The 22,395-nt window shown below is 44.1% G+C and overlaps 1 protein-coding gene across 8 annotated transcripts in view; it reads left to right on the plus strand.

The window, feature by feature from the left end:
* The window catches only part of RGS6 (regulator of G protein signaling 6), a 261,853-nt gene that overhangs the window by 217,980 nt on the left and 21,478 nt on the right, over nt 1-22,395 (plus strand). For all 8 annotated transcript variants that reach the window (XM_085062225.1, XM_085062222.1, XM_085062227.1 and 5 more), the window contains 2 exons: nt 2,723-2,909; nt 18,699-18,788. In XM_085062225.1, coding sequence (XP_084918351.1) covers nt 2,723-2,909; nt 18,699-18,788 — 277 coding nt within the window. The remainder of the gene's footprint in view (nt 1-2,722; nt 2,910-18,698; nt 18,789-22,395) is intronic.

Here is a 22,395-nt window from a genome sequence, read left to right on the forward strand (position 1 = left end):
GTCTCCTACAGAAAGGGAGGAGGCAATGCAGGGTCTTCACCTGACTCCTTGTGTACTTGGGGCTGGGCTCGTGCTTCAGAAATTGCAGGAGTGATTCAGGGAGTGCATTTGCACTTTATAATTGAGCAGAAATTCCAGCAGAGTCATTGTGTGTCTACTCCTTTCCTAAGCAGAAATACCTGCTTCTCCCTAGTAAATGCTATAAATCCCATAGGAAGCCCTGTTTATGCATTGGCTTCAGGATGATTCCTTGTGGCAGACAGAGAATTTGCCTTGGAGTTGAAGCTCTGGGGCTGGGTACCTCTCTTTGATGTTACTTGATTCTCAGATGCCAGCTATAGTGAATAGCTTTGAAATTTTTACCAAGACAAAACTCCCCTTTGCCTTAAAGAGGACATCCAGCCTTGGGCATGAATTCACAATTGCTTGCAGTAAAAAGAGCTTGTTCTTGTTACTGTCAGGTTGGTCTGGTTGGTTGGTTTTCAGATTGAGCCAAATGGTTATTAAAATGGATGGTGCTCCTGTTCTGGCAAGCTGTCACTTCACAGCGTTCCCAGTTCTTTCACAAGTGTGCCTTCCCAGCCCGCCTCCCCGGCTCCAGGGGCAGAAGATAAGCCAGAAGAAAACGTTCTCTCTAGCCAAGTGTTTGTCTGAAGTGTCCCAGCTACTCTGGAATGATAAGCATCTTTTCTCTCTATGCCTTTTCTGCATTCACATGTTCCCATTGCATCTGAAATTGAATGATAAAGTATTTTCAAATAACGGAAGCCACATATGGCATCAGATTATTTTGCTGGGAGTGCTCCCCTTTACTTTCTGCATGCGTGTGATAATTGGAGTGTCACAGTTCAAATAACAAGGCAGGACATAAGGTGCACTTAAACTCTCAAAGATGGAAAAGGACCAGCCATGCACACCACTCTACCAACCCCAAATACTGTATTTCAGTTTGTAAAATCAAATGTCACTGTTTTAGAATCACAAGTATGTGACTCCACAGGTACTGCTGTAGTGTTTGAGTGTACCCCAGTCTGCTGTACTGACAGCCTGCCAAGGAAATGGGAAAACTATATGAAGGAATACAGTCAAGTGGTTTGGGTGAGTCAGGGCTGTGGTATTAGGCCCCATAATGGCCGGGGAGAAGCAACATACAGGCAAGGAGGATTTAGCCAGACCTCGCTTGTAGTGTGGATGTCAGTTTTCTCCCAGAGTGACTGTGTACTTCTGTTGCAGATAAGGTACCAGGCTTCATGGGGTAGCAGCCTCATTTGATTGCAATAACACCACTGTTTGCAGGGTGTTTAGGTACTGCCTGCAGCCATTAAGGAAGTGAGGGTCAGGAACAACACAGGAGTCACCAGGCTGCTGGCTCCTCCACCCATCCTCACTGCCATCAGGACTTTTGTTTGGGACAGACTGTATCTTCCTCCTTCCATCATGAAGGAACATTTGCCTTAGTGGCAGCACACTAGCACCCCTGAATCATTTGGGGTGAAAAATCAAGACTTCAGTTAAAATTCAGCTGGTCTGTAAGGAATACACAGGATTTTCCAAGTTGTGCAGCTCTTGTGCATGCCCTGAACAAGCAGTGACCCAGACAAACCTTGTCCCCTCCATGCAGTCTGCCAAGCAGAGGGAGTGCATAACAGCAGTGCAGGGCAGGGACTGCCAAGGCAAACCCTGCCCTCCTTGTCAGCCCTGGACCATGGGCACCTTTGCCAGAGGGTAGGAAAGAGCTGGTTATTGCAGGTGGTTGCAAAGGTCTCTTTTGTACCTATTTGCCCTGTAGGCCTCAGCACCCCCTGAGCTGAGGAGCACTATTGTAGTTGTTCAGCCAGGTTTCAGGGCAGGTAAGCCTCAGGGATACCTTCGTGCTAGAAGATAGAGTTCACTAAGACAAAAGGCTACTGGGCACCATGCAACTTCAGAATTAATCACCTGAAAGACCATACCTCCTTCAATAATAAATAAAACTAGCACCACCAAGGAAATGTCTTTTCTTTTTCCTAGGGAAAAAGACAAAAGACATGCATGTCACGCTTGCAAAAATATTCTGTGGTCTTTGGTTTCAGAGATCAAAATATGGATTATGCCCTTAGCCATTGAAGAGATTATCTTCTCAGTGTTTATGAACTTTTATGTTCATAAACATGTCTGTAAGCATGGCCTAGTCAAGACAATATCCCTGTAAAACTGGAGTGTGACATGGCGAGTCATCTTTTCTCATGGCATCCATCTGAATGCTGGTCAGTTTACAAGTGAGGAAAAAAATCTCTAAGTGGCATTGCTACAACTTCACACTGGAAATTATATGAATATTAAGTTTGCTCTTCATTTTGCATCCCCTTGATCCTGCCAGCAGGAATGACCAGCACATTGCAGCAAGGCTGTGGGAGGCCGAGCCTTCTCCCCTCCTCCAGCTGCATAGCTCTGGAGGTTTCCTGTTTGCATACCTAACCTGACCCTCCTGCAGGGGCAGTTTGAATAAGAATGTATCATTTCTTAAAGCCAATGTTCTGATCTTAGCCATCATGTAAGGGGTTGGAGTAAAGTACATCACCCCTTCCCCTTGAAATCATGCTTACATGGAGAGTCTTTTGTGGATTCTGATAAATGCAGGCTTAGGTTCTGTGTCTGTTTTGGGACTCTGTCCAGGCATATTCACAAAATCTTACCTAGATCTCTATATTTTTTCTGCCCTTTTAATTTTTGCCTAGTACAGGTTTTGGTTGGCTGTCCAGGATCTCAAGAAACAACCTTTACAGGACGTGACCACCAGAGTGGAAGAAATCTGGCAAGAGTTTCTAGCTCCTGGGGCCCAAAGTGCTATCAACCTGGATTCCCACAGCTATGAGAAAACAAGCCAAAATGTCAAAGACCCAGGGAGATATACATATGAAGATGCACAGGTTAGTTTTTGGTTTTATGGAACTACTGCTAATGAAACTCTCAGTTTTAATGTGATATTTCACTATCATATTGTCCCTGCTCACTTGTAAGAAAAAGGAGATGCACAGTTTGAAGTGACTTTGAGGATATCTGTTCAAGCTGGGTAAATTATATTTTTGTTGAATCTATCTGTTACAACAAGCTAATGCTCCTCTGGGAACAAATGTTCCAAAATCTACAAGTCTGCAAGGCACTGCAAGCTGGAGCCATGTCTCAGAGAAAGCACAGATGAAAGAGTGCTATACAGTTCACTTTGTCTCTCTGTACTACCTGTCACCAAAGTCTGGCATATTTACAGAACGGCCGATGTCACATCAAAATCCTGGCTAATACACTTTTTCTATAATTTATATATTTATAGCTAATTATATCCCCCTGCCAAACTCCAAATGCACCAGCTCCCTCCAACACAGCTAGGAATTTGTCCACCAGACAATACCTTAGAATAATGATAGGACAGTAGGCAATGCAGTGAGCTTAATCCTTCCCTCCTAAGGCTCCAGATTTATCACGGAAGTTTTGCAGATAAATTGTGCACAGAAAATGCCTTGAGGAAAGTAGATAATTTGAGAAAAACATTTACAAGCAAGGATAAAGCTGCATAACCTTCTGGAAAGTGAAAATATAATTTTGTAATTATTAAAAAAGTAAAAGGAAGAAGGGATCATTTGGCAAATATTACTAGGGACACAATTAAAAGATGTCCTCCTCATAATCTCTTTTATCAAAAGATGTTGTAAAACCAACAGCAAATGAAAAGAATTTCTGGGTTTTGGGGTTTTTTTTAATTGGCATTCAAAGGCAATTCTACAAAATATTGTCGTCTCGGGGGAAATGTTGTGGACCACTCATACAAGGTTAGGCAATGAATTTTTCAAACCAGCATCAAATACTGTATTTTCCTGAATGCAATCTTGCTCCTTAGGGCCAGCATAGAAGGAATATACGCAAAGTTTCAAGGCAGTCCCCTGTGAATATCAAGCAACTTAAATGCCTTTTTTAAAGCTGAGAATTACAGGAGTATGAGGACATTCTGGCTCAGGTGTATTCTTTGCTAGGCAGTTATAGTGAAAAAGAACTTCTTGCATCACCTGAAGAAAATTATGATGGCAAAATGCAGGCTAAAGAAAATAGGTGAATACTGGGGGAATTTATTAAATTGATAAGTAGAAGTACTAAGAATAAGATGAATGTTTAGATGATGAGTATTTAATTAGAAGAAGACACAGAGGATTTAGCCTTGAACTGATCAGTTCGCAATGTAATTGCCATTCAAAGGGGAGTTCATAAAATCAAGCTGAAGCCCTGGAAGTTAGACTGGAATTTTAGCTCCTTTGGTTAATTTTATTTCAGAGGATTTTTATGCTGACACATGTCCTCAATTCATCTGTGTGGTTCACAGACACACAAATATGAGGCAAAGGTAGAACTTCAGCGCCAGCTATGGTTGTCTTGGGGATTTAATCTGGGCCAAGAGAGAATAGCACAATGTGGAAGGTGAACTCAGTTACCTTCTTGTGCAGTGGGCTTCTGGTAGCTCTCCAGAGGCCAGGCAAGCTGTTTGTGACTGCTTGAGTGGATAGCTGAAGAAGCAGGAAGAAGCAGGACACTGCTGAAGGGTGTAGTGCCCTGGCAGAGCTGGAGCAATGTTGGCTTTTACTGGCTCATCGTGGGGAAGGGACATTTTTGTTTGCACATCCACTTCATGGGAGCCAATGTAGATCACCCCAGGGTGCTCTAAATCTCCCAGGTACTGCCCTGGTGTCCCTTGCAGGTCAGCCCTGCTACCACAGAGGTTCATGTCCATGAATCTGCAGCAGCTGCCTTATCTCAGCACCCTGGCACCAGGAGCCCATGGGAACTCCCACACATCCCACATTTCTAGGAACTCAACCAGACACAACCAGTCAACACACCCTATGTTGGAGGGAAAATATGAGTGTTGTCCTGTCCTGTAGCTTTAGCACAAAGAGGAAAACAACTGAAATGTCCTTGTAAGTAAAGAACAAGAAAAGATTTAGTTTACTCAACAGCACATTCTTTGAATGCCTGCACCTCTGAGACACTAAGAGGAAGGAAAAGTGTTGGCAGAACTGAGAAAATTAATTTGATACTCCTGCAGTGGAAGAATAGGAGAAGGTGATGTGGCACTCTAGTCATGACTTAAAAGATCCACAAAATGCCAATTCTGTATAAAAAGCACTGGAAATGGAAACATTGCTGTATTTGGGAAAAGCAAGGTATAGCAGAGCACATTCAGGCCAGCAAATGCTTTATGACAGGAAGTAGGAAGCAAAGCATCATTTGTTATCGGGTGCTTAACAGTCTACACTGATGTGCTTCTTTGCACAACCTTGGCTTCCAGCCCCAAAGAGCTCTCCCAGATGCTGCTCAACCATCTGGTAAGGCAACTAGCTTAGATGAAAACAGAGAGAAAAGGGGGCTCTTGGCAAACATTCCTCTCACTTCAAACCTCTTTGTGCCTGGGACAGTCATGGTCTGGAAGCAAATGGTTCCTCTGTTTAAGAAAATCTAAGCTCCAAATTTCAGTCCTAAAGGGCTCCTAATCCAAACCTGAATTAGGTGTGCTTTTATTATTTCAGACAGACCCCTCTCTGAGATGGATTCCTGTACCACTGAAGCAAATGTTTTGCCATTCCCCCATCTCGTCTTAAGATACTTGCTGTGCTGTGTTCCTCAGTGCTGCTGCACTCTGCAGTCCTGCACTGCTGGGCTTGCACAGAGCTGCCCCTCTTACTGTGGCTCCCTCAGGTGCCATCACCCACCCAATGCCCGACTCAAGCTGTGCCAGCACATTTCAGCTCTGAGCAGAGTGTGCTGTGCTGGCTCAGCCTGCACTGCCCTCCCCAGCTGTCCAGTTTGTTGGCATCCCCATCCTCGAGCAGCCCAGCGCTGCTCCTAGCTCTGTCCTCATCGCCAGCTCTGCCAGCTATCTGGTCTGCAGCACCTTCTGTCGTTTTAGTGCTGGGCCCCTCCAGAGGGGAGCCTACCAATTTAACTGATTATTTTCTGCTCTTAAACAACTGTCCTCTGAGTAAAATATTATGATTATCAAACCATTTTCACTGGGGAGTAAAGCAGCTTTTAATACAAGGGGCATCGTCAGGAAAGGTCAGTTCAATTAAACAGTGAAGTACTTAGCAGGATGTAAGCTCCCACAGGAGTTATCAGCATCATTGAACAACCAATGTGGGGCCCTGCAATATGAAGCAGGCACCGCCAGCTCTGCAAAGTAAATAGGTTTGGGTCCATCTGAATGGCCTCTTTTGGCTAATGAAGCTGCTGACAGCCAAAGTAATTCGTCTTTACATGGGAGCACAGAGCTGTGAGTGTGACAATTATGGCTTATCTATACAACACGTTATTAGTTTTTTAACCGTTCTCCCCCTACCCCTGTCAAGCATCTCCTTGCCTCCCCTGAAATGTCTTTCTGCCTTCAGAAAGTCTTTAATCCCTTCCTCAGTCCCTTGGTGTTGGGAGGATGCATTGTGTTTCCTCCTAGTAACGTTTTTAGGCACATTTAGTCTACATTTAGTAGTAGGCTTCAGAGCCAGGTGTGCTATAGTAAGGTAAGCCACACAGTTGTCTTTGGAATTCCTTTCCTGTTTTCTTAGTTTAGTTTTATTCTTTAATAAACAAAATATAGTTTTAGATTGACATTCCTTTACCTGAACTAACCAGCTGTTGTTGCTATGAAGATGATTCAGGGAAATTCAGTTGTAATCCAGGATCAGTTAGGGATTTTAACTGTTCTTTGCAGATCCCTAGCTAATTCAAGGGCAGATTTAGACCGTAATGCCAAACTCCGGGCAGCTCAAACCAGAAATGTACCTGTCCCTGATCTGAATCAGGGAATAATTTAGGATGGAAGCCACCTTTAAAGTTCATCCAGTCCAGCCCCCCTGCAATGAGCAAGGTACATCTTCAACTAGATCAGGTTTCCCAGAGCACTGTCCAACCTGACCTTGAATGTTTCCAGGGAAGGGGCATCCACCACCTTGCTAGGCAACCTGGGCCAGGGTTTCACTATCTTCCTAGTAGAAAATTTCTTCCTTAAATCTAGTCTTGAGATTTGAGCCCAATTCATGCTCTCAGCTACCCCAGGTGTTGGTTCAGTTTGTTCTGGACTGTGATAGACACACAAGTCCTTGCAGGATTCATCAGTGGCCAGTCGTCAGTTTGCATTCTGGTTGTATCAGGAAGCTCAAGGTCTTGATAGAACTTGACAGGATCCTGTTGAATTCAAAACCAAACTCCAAGTTTAAGCAAGGATCTCTTGGAAGTGAAATGTCATTTTTTACCAAGAAGGGAAAATGACAGGTGGCTTTTCCTGACCTTGTGTTTTCAAGTATGCATAGGATGTGAAAGGCCTGGTGTCTATTCAGTGGGCATACAAAACTCCTTTTGTAGGTCTAGATCAAAATCACAGTATGGGAGGAAAATGTGAAAATAATCATTCATTGTGTGTCTGTATCATCTTTCATGTAAGAACCTTAAGAAACATTATTCCTGTTTTCTTAAAGTTTTGCCCGGTCACCCCAATTACATGCATGCCTGTAAATGACGATGGCTAAGGACGGAGAATCAGGGTAACAGCAAAGCAGCTTGGTTGGCATTGCAGGCAGCCAGCAAGGGGACATGGGGCAGACCAAGGTGCTCTGCCTCTAAGAGAGGATCAAGTCCACCTGAGCCAGTGTTGCTCAGAGAACTTGAGCCTGCACTACGGGGAATTGAAAGCACTGCAGTACTGCATCAGCAATTATACATTAATGGTGTGCCCAGGGCTCCTGGAGGCTTTTAACGGCCTGCACCTTCCTGTGGAGGTTAGGGACTGCACAACTGACCTTTATTACCCTCTCCTCCTTTGGCTCTGATTCTGTGGGACTGGAGGAGAAAATCTACCTTACTCTGCACTCTGGTTGTCTTCCTTGTATTTGGGTTATGGTGACTGTAGAAAACACACTGAGTCTCACTGTTGTGTATTTGTTACACCTAGAAGCAAAAGTGCAAACTCCTGCCCTTGTGGATTTCACAAAACAACCAACAACCAAACAGAATCTAAAATCAAGAGGCCCACAAATATAGTCAGAAGAGTAATTAGGTGTCTGGAGCAAAAACAGGAAATTGATGGTGGAGGCTTACGCTGGTGTGCCTGATGCTGTGCAAAGCAGGAAAAATACTTGAAGCAGAGATTTACACAGGAGCAGATACTTTCTGTTATTATATTTCTTTTTTGGTTTGTTGGGAGATTTTTTTTCAAAATGTACATGTGCACCACACATCAGAAAGTACTTGTTTTATCTTTTACCTTCCATTCTAATTTGTGGTTTAGCAATCGGGTTACATGAAAAACATCTACCATCCAGCATTTGTCATGCTGTTGCTTTTCTGTCTCTGAAGGCATCAGGGATCAAACTACTGTCTAAGCTAATGTCCTTCTGTCACACGGGAGGACAAAAAGGGCCAAGGAGAAGTCACGAGTGAGCTCTCTCCTTGCAGACACAGTGACAGAAAGCAACAGATCTCTCCAAATGAAAGATCATAGGAATGGGGTAACAAGAATAGTCAGCATATTCCCACAGGACAATAGCCTGCCTGTTATTCAGGGTGCTGATCCTGCCAAGCTGTCTGAAACTACATGCATGAGCATTAACAGTGCCTCAGTGCCAGACATTTGCTACCTCCAGAAAATACCTTTAGATGGATTACATGGGAAGGTCTTTAGCTTGCTCAGAAATTGAATTCGGCACTCAGACTCAGGGACTCTTGTGTCAGGTGGTGTGCACCGTTCTTCTTGAAAGCAAGAAACTACTGCATGTCAGATCCAGAGTAAGAGAATTTCCCCTTCATGTGAAGGTTAGGAAGCTGCTGCTATGTTTCTTTTCTCCCAAATAGGGAGTGAAAGTGCTTGCAAGTGCATCCTTTCATCTGATCAAGAAGCCAGAATTCCAAGAGTCCACTTCTTATGGTCTTTGTGGGTATGGTCCCTTCCTGCTAAACCCATGTGATGCAGGAACACTGTGGTCTTTAATTTTTAAGGGGTTGTTACCACTTTAAGTGTTCACACTTTTTATTAAAAATAGAGGAAAAAAATCCCTGGGAAGATGTATCAGCAATGCATTTCACATCTCTTTTCAGCCCCCAGCAGGTATGAATGTGGGCTATCAGGATGGGGTTTGCTAGCAAACAGTTAAATTATTTCAATACACATTTGGACTCTGAAATTTTCAGCTCAATCACTTAAAGGCAGTCTAAGATGACATAGCAGCAGATATCTTACAGTCAAGATGGTGATGAGGCATGGAAAAATGTTTATCTATCCAGTACGTGTTCTCTAGGTAGGCATCCAAGCAGGGTTGGTGTTCCCTATCTCAGCATAGCCACCTTTACTCAGAAGCTGTGTTCTGCTTGTTTCTGTAGGGCTGTATCCTGCACTATCACCATCTCCTATGGATTTCAGACTACCCCACCAAAATAGAATTTCCTTATGCTGTGTGAGGGCTTGTGCGTGTTTCTCTCTGTTGCACAGTTCAGCTTTTTGGCAGGATTTTTCACAGAGAAAACAAAGAGGAAGATGCTGACAGCCTGCAGGTGTCAGGGTGTTGACCAAAAGGTTAAGTAGTTACAACTCATAGCAATATCACAGCATGCACAGGAGGGAAAAACCTCATCTTCATTGCTGCAACTCCTACATATTGTATTGTCTGTAAAAGAAATGCCAGTCTCCTGAATGCTACAGGAGGTTGTCCACTCCTCCCAGGCAAAACCTTTTCACTTGGGCTTTTTGCCAGTAGCCAGGATTTGGCCCACATTGAGAGAATCAGCCTCTTAGCCACGATCATTGTTCTCAAAACCTAAAGCTGCTCATATGGAGTTAGACTCCCAGCAGCCCACTCTTGTCTCCCAGGATAGCCCTTGCTATATTTAGGACTAAATCCTCCTGCAGTACCAGGCTGACCCCTTAACTACACAGCACTCAATAACCCTTTGCCTCTAGCCCTCTGCACTGCATCTGCCATGGACCCCAGGCAGCTGTGCTCTCACATTTATGTCTGAAGATGTGAAGCAAACCAGTTGTCTCATCAATTTACAGAAGAGCCATAGCTCAATTTATGTGTTACTTTTATCAATGTGGTTTTCCATGAAAGATTTACATTGTGTTTCCAACTATGTATCTACAGGGCTAAACAAAGGATTTCTGTGTATTACTCAAAATGAGCTCTCATTGCTTACAGTTATCCCTCTTGCTAAGGCTCTTTCTTACATTCCTGTGCCTTCAGCCCAGTGTAATTTCATTTGTAGGCTAAAAAAGAATTTTATGCTTTTTAGTTTAGCAGGGATGTTAGTCTATATTATGGTATAATTATTCATTTCTTTTTCCTTAGTAGCAAAAGCAACTTGGTTGAGTATGAAGAAAATGCACCAGCTAAAGCCGGGTGTAAATTATCATGTCCCTTGAATACTTGAGAGTGGCAAAAAATATACTGCTCAGATTTTCCAGAGCAATTCACTTTTAGGCCAAGACCCTTATGTGTCATTTACCAACCTGAAGCATTTCTTTTCCAACTATAAATCAAGAAAAGCCTCACAGTCCTGGAGCAGCTGGAGCATCCAGTCCTCCCTGGCCCTGCTAGATGGCAGCACTGCCGGGTAACAGAGAGGCTCCAGGACAGGTTAAAGCAGGCAGGCAGCTCAAACAGGCAGTACAGCATTTCTGAGAACAGTGAAATCCTAAATGCAGAGACCAAAGTAAGCAGATCCAGAAGCACTCTTAGTGGGGATTTGGAAACATTACAGAGTATTGGAATAAAACATATGTGTTTCCCTGCTTTCTCACCCCCACTGGTGTTTTCCTGTCATTTCAATCAGGGCAAATGTGAAGGTCTATTCTTCAGCTTCTTCACTGTTTGCCTCATCTCAGCTGTGCCTGCTACAAACTACTGCAGCTTCCAGAGCTGATGCAGCAATTTTAACTGCTTTTTCTAAAATGTATTTTATCATCATCATTTAGGTTGAACACTGTTGGTCATGATTGCTACCAAAAAGGGTTGCATTCAGTTTTGGCACAAGTAACTGCTGAAGAGGAGTAAGTCTCCTTTCCTTTCTTTGCCTTTTTGGGAGATCCTGGTGGTGGTGTGGTAGGGGATCCTGCTGGTCAAACAGGATTCTTGAGGATGAGCTGGGAAGAGTACAACAGAGTTACAGGACACATCTGTAACAACCCTTGGATAGCAGGTTTTGCTGACTGCAGAGTGTGTGTGTGCTGGCACAGGGGTTAACCTCAGCTCCTCTGCCACAAATGTCTGTGCAGAGTAGAGGTGCTGACAGACAGGCACTAGGCTGCTGCCAAGTCTAATTGGAAGGTGCAGCAGAAACACACCATGCGCTCAGAGAAGTGTCTGCTTTCTCCTTCCCATGTCCTCTTCATGCTATAGAGACAGCTCTTCCAAAAGCAAACTCCAGGTAGGTTCTCAGCTGGAATCTCTTGCCATCCTTCCAGCGAAGGCCACAAGGCCTTAACTCAGACACCCACTCTCTTAACACTGTGAATCTGCAGTAAATTTCTCCCCAGTGCCAAGCATACAGGTAGAACAAATACTAACATTCATTGCAGTATGCTGTTAGTTATTTAGTTGTCTAATCTACTGCTTTACATTGCTTTTGGCCTTTTCTTCTAATGGATTTGTCTGACATGCTGCAAATCTCCCCTGCAGTTGGCCAGAGGGTTGGCTGCATGCTTGCAATACAAAAGGGGTCTCCAAATCAGCTCTCACTAGTTAATACCATGTGTTGGTGACAGAGTGAAGGAGCATTTCAAAACAGTTCAAAAGATGTTAGTGGGATAGCTACAGCAAGGAGGTTTCTGTCCAGTTTATGGAGGGTAAAGTGGGCCCTTGTAGCTCAAGTGCATCTCAACAGCTATCTAGCCTTAGTATAAACCCCCCACAATGAACTAAAAATCATGGAATAGAATCATTAAGGTTGGAAAATACCTCCGAGGTCATCAAGTACAACCTTTGACCAAACCACCACCATGTCAACTAAATCATAGCACTAAGTGCCACCTCCATTCATTTCTTTAACACTTCCAGGGATGATGACTCCACTGTCTCCCTGGGCAGCCTGTTCCATTGCTTAACCACCCTTTCAGTGCAAAAAATATTCCTGATGTCCAACTTGAACCTCTGCTGGTACAGCTTGAGGCCATTTCTTCTCATCTATCACTGGTTGCCTGGGAGAAGAGGCTGACCCCCCACCTGGCTAAACCCTCCTTTCAGGTGGTTGTAGAGAGCGATCAGGTCACCTCTGAGCATCCTTTTCTCTGAGCTCAACAACCCCAGTTCCCTCAGCTGCTCCTTATATGAGTGACTTTCTAGACTCTTCACCAGTTCTATTGCTCATCTCTGGACACTTTCCAGCAAACTCAATTTCTTTCTTGTAGAGAGGCTCAAAACTGGACACAGAATTCAAGCTGTGGCCTCACCAGTGCTGAGTACAGGAGGACAATCACTGCCTTGTTCCTGCTGACCACACTATCGCTGATACAGGCCAGGATGCCCATGGCCTTCTTGGCCACCTGGGCACATGCTGGTTCATGTTCAGCTGCTGTAGACCAGCTCTCTCAGGTCCTTTTCCGCTGGGCAGCTTTCCAGTCACTCATCCCCCAGCCTGTAGCAGTGCATGGGGTTGTTGAGACCCAAGTGCAGGATACAGCACTTCACCTTGCTGAACCTCTTATCGCTGGCCTTGACCCATTAATCCGGCCTGTCCAGATCCCTCTGCAGAGCCTTCCTGCCTTTCAGCAGATCAACACTCCCACCCAGCTTAGTGTCATCTGTGAACTGGCTGAGGGTGCACTCGATCCCCTCATCCAAATCATCAATAAAGACGTTAAACAGGGCTGGCTCCAATACTGAGCCTTGGAGAACACCACTGGCAATTGGCTACCAGGATGTAACTCCATTCACCACCAATCTTTCAGCCCAGCTATTCAGACAGTTTTTAACCCAGCAAAGAGTGCACCTCTCCGAGCTGGGGGCTGCCAGCTCCTCCAGGAAGACTCCTGGAGTCTCCATGGAGACAGTATTGAAGGCTTTGCTGAAGTCCAGGCAGACTAAATCCACAGCTTTTCCCTCCTCTACCAGGCAGGTCACCTGGTCATAAAAGGAGATCGGGTTGGTCAGGTAGGACATGCTTTTCCTATACCCATGCTGGCTGGTCCTGATCACTTGGCAGTTCTATACACGCTGTGTAATGGTACTGAAGATTATCTGTTCCATAAATGTGCTAAATGGGAAACCTGTGCTTGAAGTGAGCAAAGAATTTGCTATTTCCCCATATTCCCTGTCATCATCCAAAGTTTGCAGCTGTGTTTAGGCACAAACAGGGAAAAAATTCTATCAGCACGTTCAAATTTAAGAGCTTTCTGGAATCTAGCTGGTGTTCACTGAGATTGTGCTTGGTGTTCATAAGAACATTTTGCTTGGCCTTCACAACTCCAAAACAATCCCAACCCTGTCACAAAATATCAGGATGGGTAAAATACAGGTGGAATTAGGAATGGATGTTTAACCACCGATTTTCCTCTTGTCTCATAGAGACAACTCAGAGGAAAGAACCAAAGTTTTCTACTAAAAAGAGAACATAATTCTCTTAACAGAGATCATAATTCCTGGGATCTACCACATGCCTTGGGCAAGTCAGATGTTATTATTTTTTTTTTATCATTCAGGTTTTTTCCCATGTTTTTCTTGAGTGTTCCCAAGGCCCTGCTTATATGGCAGCCATGCCCTCCTTAGGGTCACTATGCTTTGACTGTGAGGAGGAAGAGAGGCCTGAGATCACATTGCAGCACATCGCTTTGAAGCAGGTGCAGCTTTGAGATGGTTTCTGCTATCTCAGCCACCTCCCACATTCCCATCTGGATTGCAAACTTCTTTATTTTTTCCTCCCCTTTCCCCTCTTGTCAGGAATAATTTACAAAGCCTATCCTTCATCTCTTTCCAAAGGTAAAGCTTGTGGAAGGAAAATAGCCAAGAGAAGCTGCACCTTAGCAGGGTTTATTTCCCTGAACTTAAGCTGTCAGCTTCAGGGGTGGAATTTCTTGTTGGTTTCACATAATTGTAGAAAATAATTTCTTTTGTGATTTAGCTCATTAATTCCTTTTTTTCTAGAAGGGACAGCATTTCCCCCTTTTAAATGCACTGTTTGTTCTCCCTTGTATCATGCAATGGTTGTGGAAGTGGAATGTTATGCTGTCTGAAGTGTAACTCTGATGACAGAAGACTAGGTACAGAGAGTATGCTCAGTGAAGCTGGACAGCCCCCAGGACCACTGCATATTTCTTCCCACCGTGAAGAAGATGTGATTCAGGTGCAGAAAACACAAAAGAGCGTCTGCCTTTTCTCATGGCGAGGTGCAAGCAGATCCCATTGCCTCTGTTGCCTTGATTCAAGAACTGGGAAACAACAGTCATGAGGACATTTGATAGCAAACCTGCACTGCTTGCAGGAATCTTGTAAGGGAATTGTTTGTTTCCTGGAGATGAAATCCACTGCACTTAAGAAAGGTTCTTGTGTCACACTCCATGTTAGACTGACATTTCCAAATGTGCATCCATCATCACTGGGGAGCATCACTACAGCCAGCATTCATCAACAGCACACTGTGTGAGGAACTGAGTGACTGGTCAGCTCAAAAAGCCAGCTTGCCAGGGCTCCCTCACACATGTCAAGTCAGTCCCTGTCTCCACTTGCAGCTGCCACTGCAGTGGCCTGAGATGGCAGCTTGGTGCTCAGAAAGAGCTGGCAAGGCTGCAGGGGAGACCAGTGGGACATGTGATGCCTGTCAACTGCTGACCAAATCTTGAAAGAAAGATTTTTTCTTTCCCTGCTTTTTATCTGGTTTTATAAGCTACCTTTTTTAATGGTTTAATAGATCACTTGGGCAGTTTTGTTAGATGATAGTTTTAAATCCTTGGGTTTGCAATGTAATTCCCTGAAGGATTGCTTTCTTAGGGCTGGAGCAGGGAGATGCGAGACTGAGCCATACTTGGGAAGTGGTAAACAGTAATGGCTGGGACAGGCTACACTGCCTAGATGAAATGCTTCTCCTGCTCTTGTGCAGATAGGGCACAGGAACTTCCTATGGCACTTGTAAAGAAGAGTTGCAGTGATAATTCTGGACAGACTGCTCACAGTGCAAGAGTGAGAATGTCCAGAACTGCAACTGCATTGTTAAAAATTACACAGGTAGTGCATTTACTTTTTGTATTTGGGGAACCAGTGGTAGTGAGCTCATTACCCTGTAATAAACAACTAAACAAAATGGAGAATTATCTCAGTATAAAGATGGAAAGGCTCAAATTTCTTGCCAGCAGTGTCAGGTATGTGAGGGAGATTGTGCATGTTTATAAAGTGCATTGCACTGGGAGATTTCCAGTCTTAAATGTGGGTGTACTTTCTTTCCACCATGTGATAAAAAGGTGGGAAAAAGGCAACTGCTCAGTAAAATAAGAAGTGAGAGACCAGTGGGTTGCAATGATCCAAAGTGAGCTAAAAATCCATGACAGAGAAGGACAAGAAAATTTGCACAACTTGCACTGGCCAACTAATCCAAGCCCACACCTCTGCCTGCTGCTCAGGGTTCCACGGAAGAATATGGTCAATTGTTAAACCTCCAGCAGCTTTCAATGTATTTATGAAATGAGGAGCTGCCAAATACCAGCTGTAGGTTCTCCCTAGGAAGTTGCAGATTCTAGAAAGCATAACAGACAATAGCTCAGTGACAAAGAACAGAGTAGGCTAGAGAAAAGAATAAATGGCCTAGCCTCTGGTGTTTTCCATCCTGCAGCTAGATTTGTTGTGTAAGTGGGCTGGGCACACACGGCAGCCACAATTTTAGCAGAAATCTTCATGGTGCAGTCTCAGTGGGGATTTTGACTGTAGCAATGCAAGCTGTCCTGTACTTTTGCAAATTGGAAGGCAGTCTTTGCTGACCTGAGCAACTAGCTCAGACTTCCAGTAGGTGCTCCAGAAATGCAGTGTTGTAAAATAAATTATTAGTGTATCATTCATGCCTTCAGTCCAGAGCGTCTTCAAGGCAAGCCCTCTGAATTCTCACAATTAAGTAAAGTTTGCTTCTGAAGCTACGCATGTCCCTCCTTTTCCTATGCCCAGCCTTCTTTCTTCATTAGCATTCACAGCTTAGGAATAGATTATATCTTTGGTGAACAGCTGAAACATAGGGGGATTGCTGTTTAGTGATTCCAAGATGTGAAAAGCAGAGAAAATGCTTCATACCAATTAGCTAACTGCAGTGGCAGCAGGGCTGTGGCTGTGCAATAGTCCTATTTCAGGGAAGGGCTTCAGTTAAGAAGTCAGCTTGTGGTTTATTTCATCTCAGGATTGAAGCAATTTTTCCCCCTTCTCACTGCCAGGCATTGAGTTTATACTGTTTTAAGGTCAAATACATGAAATTGTCTTGAAGTGAGCAAGAATGATAGTTGTCGCTGGCATGCGGGTGGGTCGTATGGCCAGCCTTGTGTGTTCTCCTTTACGTCTGTCTGTGTGGCAACGAAAACTGGACGTTACTTTCCAAAAATGTTATCATCATGTTTCAGACCAGACCCAGTTGTCTGACCACAGGTAAAGAAACCATTTGGAGCCCAAAGACAATAAAAAAATTAATCATATCTAGCAAAATGTTAATATAAATATCCCTGTCACCCATCACGTTGCTTCAGCCACAGCACCTTCCTGCCCAGCTCAGCACCTCTCCCACCAGCACCCTGCATGTACTGGCTGCTGCAGTGAGGACCACTAAGAAGATGAAGGCTCAGGAGACCTCTCAGGCCCTTTACTGTTCATGGGCTACAAGGTGCCCACTTACTAACCAGTGTCCTCATGGTTCTGGAAAAGCACCAGTTAGGTGGGCTGTTTTCCCAGGTAAAGAACTCATTATAAGGACATGGAGTCTCCTTGGAAACGTAAGAGGTAGCAGTGCTACTAGTTGAGTAGTGTGTTGAGGTGTGGTTGGGTTTGAATAACTGAGTCCTGAGTTTCTGCTAGTTGATGTATTTAAGAGAGAGCTGATGTTGAAAATACTTATGCACACGAGAGAGCAGAAACCTTTTGATGATCTATCCATGATGTGTGTTATTTTCCCTCTTCTTGTCTTAGGGCATACTTGGCTCATTCTGTCCTGCATAAATAGAACAAATGTCCCACAGCTGGATGTCAAATCTCATGGCAATGCTGTACATGAGGAGTATGAAACTATGCCCTCCCATGTGTTTTTTCTGACTCAAGAAGGGTGACAGTTCCTAAATAGCTTTTTAAGAGCGGTTCTATTGCAAAATCTTATGCTATCCTTCGGATAGATAGTGTTGCACAAATAAGGATCTGTCAAGACTAAAAGCAAGGATGGAAATTAACCAGTAAAAATTGTTCCACACCAGGATGTAGCTCAAAGGATACATTTATGCTGTGTCGAAGGAAAACCAGTGACCCTTACAGGACCATACCAAACAGTGTAAGAAAGCTGAATAAAGCAGTTCTTCTGTGTATAGACAGGTCATTGCTAATTGCCCGTGATGGTGAAGATAAGGGAATTCTGCCGGGCTTGTTAACACTCTGAAATAAGCTATGCGACTGCTGTCTGGTTTGGCTCTTCTAAAGTTTCATGTACAATGGCTTTAGGGCAGGAGAGAATATTTCACGTTGTATAATTCACTGTAGATAAAACTGCTCATTAACTCTATAAAAGTGCTTCCTTGAGCAAAGTCTAAGAGAAAGGTCCAAGGTGCCTGTTTTTCTCTTGAGCTCCTTTTGTGTATTCTCAGTCATTATTTGGTCAAAGTGTTTTGATTTTATTTTCTTGGTGTTTGGGATAATATCTTTTGTAAATCCAGGGATAACTAGGAGAAGAGCTGACTCGGTTACGGGATTCTCAGCAGGAAAGTAAAACTAAGCAAGGAAATGAGAAAAGTGTATGTATTAAGTTCTGCTGCAGTGAAACACCACTTTGTAAGTTTGAAGATACACATAGTAAGTGCTCTCAGAGCAAACTGGTAACAGTAATTTGACTTGAAAGACCCTAAGAAACAATAAGACCCCAAGAAAGAGAAGAAAGACCCTAAGAGAGACACTCATCCAATATACCTTTATTCATATGATGTAGCCACCACATCTGAGTTAGTCATATAACTTCCCTGTATAGTCACCACAGACATGGGCTTTTTCCCAACATTAACATGTTGGGTTGCCTAAGTGCATGTCTAAATGGAGATGAAATGTGTCCAAGCATCAGTTCCCCTCCATGAACAGGAGGGGCATGTTGGGTGATTGTTCAAGTACCTATGAGTGCTAAAATGAAACCTAATCTATGGGACAATTTCTTCTTTCCAGGCTAGGCACTTTCTTATAATTTAGGGACTTCAGAGAGCTGCAGTCTTTGCAGAATAATCCTGATAAGCAAATAATGTGTGCCTGCCTTTGGGGTGAGGGCCATCTCTTTGTTTTGTCTTCATACAGCCCCAGGTACAGCAGGGTCCTGCCCTAGGATGGAGCTCTTGTACACTACCACAACACAGATAATCAATAATAGCAGACTTAATTAGAACTTTGATCAGTCTCTCTTCATTCCATTTTGCTGTGTTTTAAGTCCCTGTGATGTCTAAATGAGGTTTGATAACAATTCTCTGTCTCTCATTTCCCCCCATCCCACAGGAGCACATTTACAAGCTGATGAAGAGTGACAGCTATGCGCGCTTTCTGCGTTCAAATGCTTACCAGGACTTACTGCTGGCAAAGAAGAAGGTATCTGTTGGAAAGGACATGCTTGCATCTCTTAGCACCTCTTGATTCTCGCCTGCTGCTTTCTGCTAGTGTGAAAGTGAAAATATTGTTTCCTTTTATTTTTCCTTTAAAAAGGGAATGAGCACTTTTGTCTTCTTTACTGGGGGCACAGGGTATGGCATCCGTGTGCACAGCCTCAGCATGAGGTTTGGGGAAAACATGGTGACCCAAGGTAAAATTAATATGGAAAGGTGTTTGTCTTGCACAGTTGCCTCCCAAACTCAGTGCAGGCAACACAAATTGTATTGCCTCTTTCTCATGGAAAAGATGGTGTTTTATATGAGAAACAGAACCCATCAATCTATTCATTAGTGGTGCAAAATTTACCTGTTAAGGTTTTCATCTCTCCAGCCTCACCATGTGATATTCCCTTTGGATGCCTTACCTATAGATCCCCTTGCAGCAATTCCCATACTCCTTTCCCTTGCTTTTGCCTCCCCAGAGATGCTTTCTTTTCCTCAGAGACAGGAAATAATTGCAATGCATGTAGTAATTAAGAATTCCAGCCACATTGTCTCACAGGAAATCTGGGTTTGAGCTTTTCTTAGCGTTTTTGGTTATCTGCATGAGCTCTGCCAGCACCATGATTCTGTCAGAAGCCTCCAGATCAAGGTAGTAAATGAGTGGTTATGTGGAGTTACAACTCCTGCCCCCAAATCCCTTCTTTCTAAGGGGTCTAGGAGATAAGCTACCAATCTCTGCATTAGTGGCTGTGCTTAAATGCTTCTTGCAACTCCTGACTAATTCCTATAGCTCTATGTGTGTGTCTGTGTGCATGTGCATGCCATGTACATGGGTATATGTCCCACTTACTTGGCTCCCAGGACTATACATAAACTGACTCCTGACTCCTGCAGCCTGAGCATGTGGTTTCACATCACCATCTTCCCTGCTGTTTTTCTGCTGCATTCTCTGTGTGCTACCAAATTACATTGCATCGGCACAATACAATGAAATCCCAGTGGTATTTTTGTCCTGATTGTCATTGTGTGCCCTAAAAGCATGCATGTGGTGACAAAAGGAGACAAGCCCCCCTGTCTGCCATGCCTGAGACTACTTGCAGGTGGATTAGGGAAAGGCAGTGGAGGGCAGCAGTTAGCCTTCTGTTTCAAAATGTCTGGTTTGTGACAGCATAAACCAGTGCTGCTTACATTTAGAAGGGTTAGACCTGACTTAGTTCAGAGGCTGTGGGGAAAGAAGGAGGTGTAAGGCAAAGTCTTCCTATGGTATAAACCATAAAAGCCTCTGCCATCTTCCTACCCCCAGTAGCTTATGGTTCCCCCTACGCCCCAGTCTCCATTGAACATGTGAGGGTTCATGCGCTCGAAAGCCAGGAGAGCTTTCTCCTCTCAGCCAAATCCATTCAAACCAAACGTTTATTTTTTTGCAATCCTTGTTTGCTGTCAGATCAAGCCCTGGATGTGTCAGCATGACATCTTCCTCCCACTGCAAACTGCCACAGGAGCAGGTTTTGGTGTCATGTTAACACAGCTGTGAAACTAAGAATCAAGTTTCTTTTAGAAAGAGCTATGGGTGCACGAGTAAACATACGAAGGCACAAAAAGGCAGCAGAGCTGTGCAGATGCACTGCTTACCAGCTTCACATTATGCAGGAGGGGAGTTGGTGTTACTCCAGAGTCTAAAGCTCTTTGCTACCTCATTGCATTGTGTTGGGCCAGTGAATGTTTTGGAAACAGTGTAGGTAGAGAGATGCTGAGAGAAAGAACATTACATTTCTGTACGCTGAGCTATCTTAAGGACCTTTGGTGCAGGTTTGAGAGGCATCCTTTTAAAATTCCTCTAAATAGCTGGAAAACAAGGGAAGGTAAAGAGAAACCCAGTGGCATATCAGAGCCTGCATGGATGGAGGATTTGGTTTAAAGCCTGCAAAGAAAGTCCTGGATTCACTGATGTGAATAGAAATTCACTGCAGTTCTTTAAGCTGGGATGAGTACATCTCTCTGAGGCACGTCTTTCCCCAAAGTCATTATCCTCACATGGCTTGTATACCACACTGATATGACATAGCTTATTTTCATTACTGAAAATAAGTTCTGTCAGAAGTACAGCAAGATGGACACAGGGTAAAAGAGTTGCTTTCACTAAGCAAATGAACTATGGCTTCAGATTTCCATATTAATATTCTGTGGATAAGTTTATGTTATTTGGGATCTTTTGCCCTCCAGCACTGGGTTATGACAAACTGAGAGAGCAGGAAAAAGGGAAAGGTAGGCTGTGTAGGTATAGCACAGAACTGGGAACCATAAAATCTGTATGCTTCCCCTGGTTTCCCCATTTAATTTCTTGTGTGAGCTTGGGGAAAAGAAAGTTCAAGTTTGCCTGCCCTATATCTTCGCCTTTGTCAAATGGCAATAATAATAGTGACCTGCTCAGCAGAGAGATGCCAAAGCTTGATTAGTGCTTCAAAACATGCTTTGGTATTTGTAAAATACTGTAAGTTTGAAAAGTTACTTTCTTCTGCACTATACAATAACCACAGATGTGGGAGCTTTCCCTCCCTGCTCTGGGAGTGTAGTAATGGAGGGGAAGGAGGGAGAAGAAATTACGGTTTGGTATTGAGATACAATGACAGAATTATGTGAACATATTGTTCACACCACTAACTAATGCAAGACAGCAGACATAGGCTGTGTACAGACCAGACATACATACTTTGCTAATCCACTTTAGATGTTTTTTCCTCCGTTCTTCCCAGTGTCATTACTGCAAATAACCACAGTATTATTGGCCTCAATCCTGCAGATTCATGGTGCTCAGCAGGGAACATGAGGCTGGCCTCCAGCAAGGGTGTGATTGGAAGCAGTGAGCTGCAGAGGGGAAAAACTGGGTGTAGCCTTCTGCCTTGAACAGAAGTCCTCCTCCCTGCCAGGCTGGAGGAGGGACAAGAGCACAGCCCTGTCTTCAGGAGGAATGGCCACATGCCCAGACCAACTTGAGCTCTGTGCCTCCATTCCCAGTCCCCGCTCTGCAGCAGGTAGAAATCCTGGATCTGCTGAAAGCGTCTGGCTCAGCAGTGAAGGGCTGGATGTGCTGAGGTCCCTGAGCGACTCACTGTTTTATTTGCGTATCTATGCAACACACCCCGCTGGTGCTGCACAAAGTCAAGCACTGACCTGCTTCTCTTTCTGCTGATATGCACCTTGCTGCAGGGTACCTTCCAGCAGGTAATCACCGCTGCACCGCCCTCCAGCCTTTCTCCATGGCAGTCAAAATGCTGGCTAGATGTCCATAGACAGCAGTGATCCACCCATCAGGACAGTGCAGTGACAAACCTCAGTCAAGGCAAGGAGGCATTTTGGCAGGGTGACTTGGCAGCAGAGCAGGGGTTTATTCCCTGGGGAAAGAGCAGTGTAGATTTGTGAGTGCACAGGAACTTTTGTTAATGGTGAAGGAGTAGCCAGACTCTGCTTGTTATTTTTGCAGAGAAGGGAGCGAAAGGAACAGAAAAGACCTCGAGGTACTTCCATTACTCACCGTAAAGGTGAAACAATGACATTGGTTGGCATCTCTGCAATAGCTGAAGCGGCAGATGAACTGTCACAGTGCT

This window comes from Lichenostomus cassidix, chromosome 5 (genome assembly GCF_008360975.1).
Source record: "Lichenostomus cassidix isolate B80296 chromosome 5, HeHo_3.0, whole genome shotgun sequence".
In the NCBI taxonomy this organism is placed as follows: Eukaryota; Metazoa; Chordata; class Aves; order Passeriformes; family Meliphagidae; genus Lichenostomus; species Lichenostomus cassidix.